At 37.9% G+C, this 8,439-nt stretch overlaps 1 protein-coding gene across 1 annotated transcript in view; it reads right to left on the minus strand.

Annotated features, from left to right (window-relative positions):
* HMGCLL1 (3-hydroxymethyl-3-methylglutaryl-CoA lyase like 1) overlaps positions 1-8,439 on the minus strand; it is a 75,212-nt gene that overhangs the window by 34,439 nt on the left and 32,334 nt on the right. Inside the window, exon 6 of the mRNA XM_057372210.1 lies at positions 2,110-2,173. Coding sequence (XP_057228193.1) covers positions 2,110-2,173 — 64 coding nt within the window. The remainder of the gene's footprint in view (positions 1-2,109; positions 2,174-8,439) is intronic.

Genomic DNA, 8,439 nt, shown 5'->3' on the forward strand with positions numbered 1-8,439 from the left:
GARGAGAACACACTGTTTTTAAAATGTAATCAGGATGCGATTATGAGCTTTCAGCTTTGGTGATTGAACAGGGTTGTGTTCTGCACCACTGAGCAGTTTTACTATGCATGAGTCTTGTGCTACTGCCGTTGGGAATGGTGCCCTGACACCAAGCATTGATCAAAACGGGAATTGGTGACCCAGCACTGCAACCCCTTAGGCATGTGAACAGTCCTACTCCTGGAAATAATATATAAAAATATATATATATATATATATATAAAATACAAAATATCATAATTGAGTTAGAAATTATTTTAAGCAACGAAAATATTTTTTTAAGCAAGACCTGCAGTTCTTGTGCTGTAAGGGAAAGTTCAATGATCCAAGAATATTCAAACAGGAGCAGGTAAATTTTCTGTAGTTTGATCAGAATTTGTCCTGGAAAATCTCTAAGTGAATCTGCAGCTTTAGGTTAAAAGAAAGCTAAGGAGGGAACTAGGCAGGCAGAAAGACAAAAACAGCCAAGCATATGACAGGAAAATAATGAATTACACAACTGCCTTGAAGGATRTTATACAGTGTTTCCAACAACTTTCAAGCTTTATTTGCCTAAAGTTGAATTTTACAATCCACAAAATGGTAAGTGCTTAAGCAGTCACAGTCAAGAGAGTCAAAATGCTCCCAGTCCAAAATGATGATGACCAGAGCAATAGCTCTCTGAAGAGTTTACCAATTCAGCCAGTAGTTTTGATAATTCTGATTCTGTGCATGTGTTTGCATAAAACCCATCAGATGCTTCTATATATATATCAGTGTTTGCTGAATCAGGGATAGAAATAATAAATTTAATGAAATATCTTTTATTCATAAACCTATACACATTATTGTAAAGGTATGCAAGTAGACACTTATTAGGATGAAGATAGAAAACAAAATTGCTGTTTGAGTAAAAATTTGCAGGTCTGGAACATTAAATAGCAATCCCACTGGCAAACTGAGAAGGAGCTCTTCTGTGCAAGGAGAGTAGTTAACAAACAAGCAACTTGTGGAAAGAATCCTGTTGAGGAACATAGTAAGCAGTATGTCAGCACTGCTCTAACTAAAGCTGTGTCACTTSTAACCCTCACTTCATATTAAAACAAATAAATTCAGAAATATTGAGTACCTTTCAAATTAGCTATTTTTTTTTTTTAAGGAGTGTGAGTATATGTGGCAGCTGTGGGAGAAGTCCTATCACAAATTCCATCTGGAATGTATACTAGAAGAAGATGCAGGAGAACAGGATCTGAAAACCACCCACACAGAACATAATATAGCAGAGAAATGTTGAMTAACTGCTTGTGCTACAAATCAAAAAATAATGGTTCGGATATTCTGCTAGATCAACAAAATAGGTGATTAAGTGTAACAGAGATGGCAATCTATCTCTAGGTGGAAGGCCAGCACTTTCTGCCTAAAGCCTGTTGGAATTTTCACTCCACTTTCTTTTTTACGGTCCATTTAAGCTCTGATGATCTCTTTGTCTTTATGCAAAATTTWACACTTGTGTTTCAGTCTGGAAAAAAAAGGCTGGACTAAGACATCCTCTTCCTTATCCTTTACTCTAAATGGGTAAAGGAAGCAGGGAGGGGAAGGTGCAACTTATTCCATCAAGGGGGTAGATCAGTTTAAGAAATCACACTGAGGGTGAGTTTTGGTTCATGTGTCRAACACATGACAGTCACCAGAAGCACAATGACAACACAGTATCCTTATTCCAGCATAAAATGGATTTAAAAGCAAGAAGTTGTGCTGGAAACCCTKTTATGCACCATAGTCCACTGATGTATGTGCTTGAATCTATTTCCCTAASCATTTTCTTACCTGCTTGCTGGAGGAAACAGTACACAATATTTTTTTGCATGAGTGGTAACAATCTAAATAGGCTATTAGTCTCACATTTGACTTCTCACATATGGTTAAGGGAGGTTATACACAAAGTTTTAGCATTAGCTATGTTTTTTGGTTGTTTTCCTTATATTTTATTAATTAAAGATATTTTTATGATTAAGCAGCGGAAATTACTTATAGACATTTTAAAATGTAGTTTTGATTCATTAAAAAAACAAGCCAGAAGTTCGCTCTTACTTCTGCCACTTTATCTGGTGCAATGTTTCCTTCATATGGGCATCCCAAGGCACAGGACACATACCTATAATTAAAAGAAAAAAAATGGTCTGTTTTTTTAAAATATATATATACGTAATCTATATAATATGTATTCATCCATATTACATCAAAAAATAGGTTAAATGTAACACTGAATGTTTAAACCAGTCAATGTAGAATAAACATTTGAATGAAAAGTTAAAATTACATCAGATGAAAATAGCAGGTTTATCCATTTTCCTTTTAAATCACAGAACAGCAATTTATAGTTTTATTTATGTTCAATACAAGTCAYGAGTTGTAAAGGACTGGCAATGCAGCCAAGTTAACAATTTTGTAGGAGATTGTTTTTCTTGATATTTCCTTCTGAAGTTACAAGAGCCAGCTCAAAMCTTGCCTTGCCTTCAAGAGGTATTCAGAGGAACGTATCACTTTCTTCCTTGTACTACCTACCCAGACCGTAGTGAGCAACACGAGGACACAGACAACTTCTGACAACCCCACCACCTCATAAGAACTGTGAATGAGGGAGCTTTCACCCTCTGTCTCTGTACCGGCATYTCTGTCCCAGTGCCCCAAAAGAATTACAGCTCCACTGCAAAATGTAATTTAGGTGTGCCTTGAGACAAGAAGAAATCAAGAAACCAAACTGTGTCCCTCAGCAGCTATTGGCTCCACAAACTACAAAAACTGAAAGCCACAATCAAGATTCCATTTTTCAGCCCTAAAGCTCTATTAGCATAGAATTCCATTTAAATTCCCTCATTTTAATGATAATTAAGAGYCATGAAATTCTAATGAAACTTCTAATTGTTTATCTTAAATTGATTAGGAATATGATTAAACTAACCAGAAACATCCCGTGAAAATCAAAAGTGTGACTGCAAAAGGATTTACAACAGATTCAGAGGCCTGCAGAGCCCCAGTCCCAGTGGGAGGTTGCTCAACTGCTTAATAGGAGAACAAGAGCCTTCATCGATCTCCCATCATTCCCTTTCGCTCAACACTGAAGGATATAATGTAAAATTATACACTGTATAATGCAAAAGGGATTGAACAGATGCCAGTTTGTATGTAGTCAAGGTCCATGGGGTAAAGGATGTATTGTTTCTTTGCAGTTGAAGGAGAAACTGATTGATAGAATGTGAAATTAGGATCAGTAACAGGCAAAAACAAATTGCAAAGAAAAGGTCTATATTTTAATACATAGAGTATATTCCAAAACTTATTTGAAGGTATGGTGCTGGCTCACTAGAAGTAACAGTAAGAATGAATCAAACCTTAAATCTAAAAAGAGCTTGATTAGGTCTGACAAAGAAATGGAAATGAATTTTGTTTCTACAAAAGTGGTTGGGTCCATTACATCCTGCTCATAATTTTAATCCAGATGCCTACTAGGCATGATTTCAATTACCTACATGTCATTATGAAAAACAGGTTTTTGAAACTTTGCCATAGAATTCATTAAATATCAGCCCCAACTTAGATGTCATTGTTTAAATTTCAGAATTCTGAGTTTTCATATCTACATTAAAGATTAAAAAGTAGCTACTGTTAACAGTTAAACTGTCCTGACTTTCTGTGACACATAACTCAAAAGCAATTCAGGATAATTTCCTAAATTTTTTTTATGCATACACAGTTTTTCAAATGAAACTAAGCATGAAGAATTTCAGACCCAAAGGATTGCTTTTTACATAATATTACAGTGCCTAGAGCTAGTCAATGCATACACTTACTGAAATAATTTTCAGTATCAGCCACAGCACTTTTTATGAAGTGATTAAAAACAGTACTACATACTAAGTAAATGCAAAACATACAGCACGTAAGTGCTTTACTCACTTAATGTTCCCTTTATTTACATATCTTTACAGGTTCTTAATGGCTACATATGTCAGATCAAGAAGACGTGCATTTGGTAGTGATAATGTGGCATGAATGACATCTGGAAAGGGGTAGGGCAAATAAAAGTAAAGGCAGGCCAGAAGGTATCTAGAGAACAACAGAATACTCCCTGTGGTTCGCACCAGTGAGCAGAAACTTGCCTGAGCTCACATAATTCAGCTGGGCCTGCTGGGGTATGAAAGTATGTGGTGACCTGAGGAATCTGCCTACTACAATACACAAATCTGTTTGAGATTATGAACTCTCTGCATAYTTACACCATTGCAACTAGAATGACATTTTAAACAAGGAAAATATGGTAGATATAATCTATCTGGGCATTTGATATTTGATATTAAACCGGAGAAAATAGGGATTAAGAAAGAATTTGACAGGAAAAGGACTTCCTACCAGAGAGACAATGAAGTCCTGTGGAGAATGAAAGAACAAGTTTTCAGTAGAGTTCATCAGGAATGAGCTTGGAAGAATTTTATGTAATATTTTTACTTCATGAGTTGGAATAAAAACTAGAGATGTGGTGGTGATAACATTAAATTACTTGGTACTATCAATATGAAAAAAAGAAAAAAAGAAGCACTGAGATTCCATGAAGAATGGRTGGACAGGAGCATTAGAAAAAGGACTCAGTTGATGGCAATGGCAAAGAGAAATTCTTAAAATGCAGGTATAAAAAAGTAAAGTGCATTCCAGACATATATCAGGATTAGCATTTTTAAGAGGACATAAAACAGARGACAGAATCACAGAATAAACTGAGCCGGAAGGGACTCAGAAGGATCACTGAGTCCACCTCTYGGCCCCTGCACAGCACCATCCCCAAGAATCACACCATGTGCCTGACAGCATTGTCCAAATGCTTTTTGAACTCTCAGGCTTGGTGCTGTGACAGCCTGGGGAGCCTGTTCCAGTGCCCAGCCACCCTCTGGGTGAAGAACATTTTCCTGATATCCAACCCAAACCTCCCCTGGCACAATTTCAGGCCATTCCCTTGGGTCCTGTCCCTGGTCACCAGAGAGAAGAGATCAGTGCTTGCCCCTCCTCTTCCCCTCACAAGCTGTAACTGCACTGAGTTCTCCACTCAGTCTCCTCTGCTCCAGGCTGAACAGATCAAGTGACCCCCAGCCACTTCTCATTCAGCTTCCCTCAAGGCCTTTCACCATCTTTGTTGCCCTCCACTGGATGCTCTCTAATGGTTTAATATCTTTCTTATATTGTAGTACTCAAAACTGCACACAATATTCAAGGTGAGGCTGCCCCAGTGCAGAGCAGAGTGGGACAATCCCCCACCTTGCCCAGCATCTGGTTCCCCACTCTGTCTGTACATCCAGAGTTGCCCCATCTGAGGTGCAGAATCCAGCACTTTCCCTTGTTGAACTTCATACAGTTGGGGATCACCCTGCTCTCTGATTTGTCAGTGTCTCTCTGCAGGGCCTCCCTGCTTTTGATGGAGTTGACAGCTCCTCACAGTTTTGTATCATTTGCAAACTTGCTTAGTATCCCTTCCAGTCCTGTGTCSAAGTCATTTRTGAAGACGTTGAAGAGCATGGCACCTAAGATGAAGCCATGTGGAATTCCTTTTGGAAAGGTCTTRCTATATCCTTATAGGAAATAAGAGATAAAATTTGAGTCATTCATACAGCTGGAACACACATAGGCAAGCGYTGAGTACTGCTAGTGGGGTACAGAGAGCCTAGTGTGTGAAAGGAGAAAACATACATGTCTGTGTGAAAGAGGAAAAATAATCATGTGTCTTGTCTGAGTAGTTGCCAGGATATCTAGAATTAGGGCAGTGCTGGTCTGAGTAGTTGCCAGGATATCTAGAATTAGGGCAGTGCTGAGTGGGATGCTTTGTAATTGCACTTGCGTGATTCCAAATCACTAAGTGGAAGTGTGAGGAAATAGGTTTCAATACAAAGGTAATCTGTTATCTACATATAAATTTGGCTGTTACATTTTCGTTTTATTTGTTGGTATGAAATAACCCATAAGGCATTAACATCACAAGAGTCGATCATTAAAATCACAACCAAAGCAGAGCCCCAAGACCTCCCCTCACATGCCTCCAAAATGGGAGACAACTTTGAAGAACATGCTGCGGAACTGCTTGGAAAGAAGAAAATTACCAAGACACAGCCACAGAGAGCAACAGAAGATACAAGTTTAAAGAAGAGTCTGGTCAACTGCAGCAAACGCTACTGACAAATCAAGAAGAATGAGGATAGACTACTGTTTCCGAGATCTTGTCATCAGGGAGTTTGGTGAGAGCTGTAGCAGTTGCAGGCAAGGAACAGAAGCCAAAGTGTAGGAGTTCTAGGAGGSAATCACAAAAGAGGGTCTCCAGACAGTAATTATAAACAGCGCCTTCAATGAGCTTAGGAATGAAGAAGAGATAGGCGATGAGATATGATATGAAGAACCAAGTAGGGTCAAAACTGCAATTTTTAAGAGGCAAATGCTTGCTTGTATTGCAAGTGGAAAAGAGCCAGAGAGCAGTGAGAGGTTAAGAAAGAKAATAAGGGAGGGAAGAAATAAGAGGAAGAACAGAACATGGGGTCACTGGGGCAAGTGGAGAGGGTACAGATGGAAAGTAGACAAGAAACTTCTGCTGCTCTGACAGTGGAGGAGAAAGGACAGAAGGAAGAGGATATGGTATCTATTTTTCTTAGGAGAAAAAGTAAGATCCTATGTGAAGAAAAKCAGCAGAGGAAAGAGAGGAGTTTGAGCAATAAATTACAGAGGCAACTGGGATTTAATTTGTGAATTCAATTAAGTTGGAGAATACAGCTGTTTTCTAAAAAGATAGCAGGACTGAAAGAAAAAAAATACACCATAATGAAAAAGAGTGTCCTGGTCTCAGAATATTCACCAGAGACACTCRATAGTATGAGAGCAGAAGCAAATATCTGGGAGTTCACAAAGCAGAGTCTGCAATGGAAGTGTTTAATTCTAAGTATGTGCTTAAATCTCTGCTGAATCAATGCCAGATACAGCTTAACTACATCTTCAGCATGCAATCAAGAAAACAGCCCATGAAGCCACAGATGGAAAGAAAGACTCACMAGTAAACATATCCATACAGCTGCTTTAGGAACACACAGGTATATACTGTTTTGCTCACTCRGGTTCTGGGAAATCAGAATTTCTATGTTTAAGAAAAAGTGATAAAAATAAGTTTTCTACTTTTTTCACCTGACAGAGTTTGTCGAGTCTCTTGTCTGTCTACAGATTTCACTGCAGATGAGTATCATTCAGTTTTCTACTAAATTGTTTCCTATGCATGTAAAACAAACAAAAAAACCCMAACAGTTTTACTGTGCAATATTTTGTAGAAAAATGYTGAACAGCCTCTGGGAATAGGGAGGCAGAAGGAAGAGAAAGAGAGTTTTCAATTTTTTCCAGTATGCTAAAACCAAATTTCAATGTTCCACAAATGGTATAGACAGTACAAGGTCCCTGTGATCAGGTCACTAGGAATGGTGATAATCACATCAACCCAATGCCTGTGAAGTGAAGGACATAAAACCAAAAACCGGGGAAATGAGCAAACTTTTCTTAACCAAAGACTGTTAAAAGGAAAGAAGAAACTGAACTSCATGTTGTAATCAGCCCTTTGTCAAGTTGTTTTCTGCAGGAGTCCCAGAGCCAGATCCACAGCTGCTACCACAGCTGGAAGCATGGAGCCTCCTGAGAAGCCAGTTGAAGACTCAGATGCTGCTGTTTCCTGTTTATTATTACAGYGTAAGTTTGCATATAATTTACCATGTTCACTGCAGATGTATTTATTTTTATTGGATGTTTGTGCTAAAATGAACATGCCTGTTATTTGGTGAATTCATAATATTAAGGTTGATCTATTCCGTCTCTTTGCAAAGAAAACCATTTGTTAAAAACAGGCAATCTTTACTGTAGAGAGAGAGAAAACACAAAGTGAAGAGAGAAAGGGAATTCTTCCAAAAACAGAATCTCCAAGCCAAGTCTAAAATGTGCAAATAAGGCCAAGATCTTTTTTCCACATTTGATTTAAAAAAACCCAAAAAAATGACCAAACCATAAAACAATCTCTCCATGCATTTAGTGATGTGTTACAGGTAACATATATACTATTCTCAGTGAATCTATTTTTAGAATGCCACAGAATACACTGTTAAATTGTGAACTATGTTCTACAAAAGAACAACTTCTCTAAAAACATTACCAAACTGTTACAAAAATGAATGAACCTAACCATTTAACTTTCAATAACTCTCAAGTTATCCATGGAGCAATCAGTAACATACTAGCAAACACTTCATGTTCTTTACCTTACAATTTCATACTATCATTTCATATCTGATTTACGCTACCCTTTCACAAGACATGGGGATCACTTTTACTTTCCACAGGGATACATCTGATATTTTT

This window comes from Malurus melanocephalus, unplaced genomic scaffold (assembly GCF_030028575.1).
Source record: "Malurus melanocephalus ecotype Western Australia unplaced genomic scaffold, MMel_1.1 scaffold_166, whole genome shotgun sequence".
Lineage (NCBI taxonomy): Eukaryota > Metazoa > Chordata > Aves > Passeriformes > Maluridae > Malurus > Malurus melanocephalus.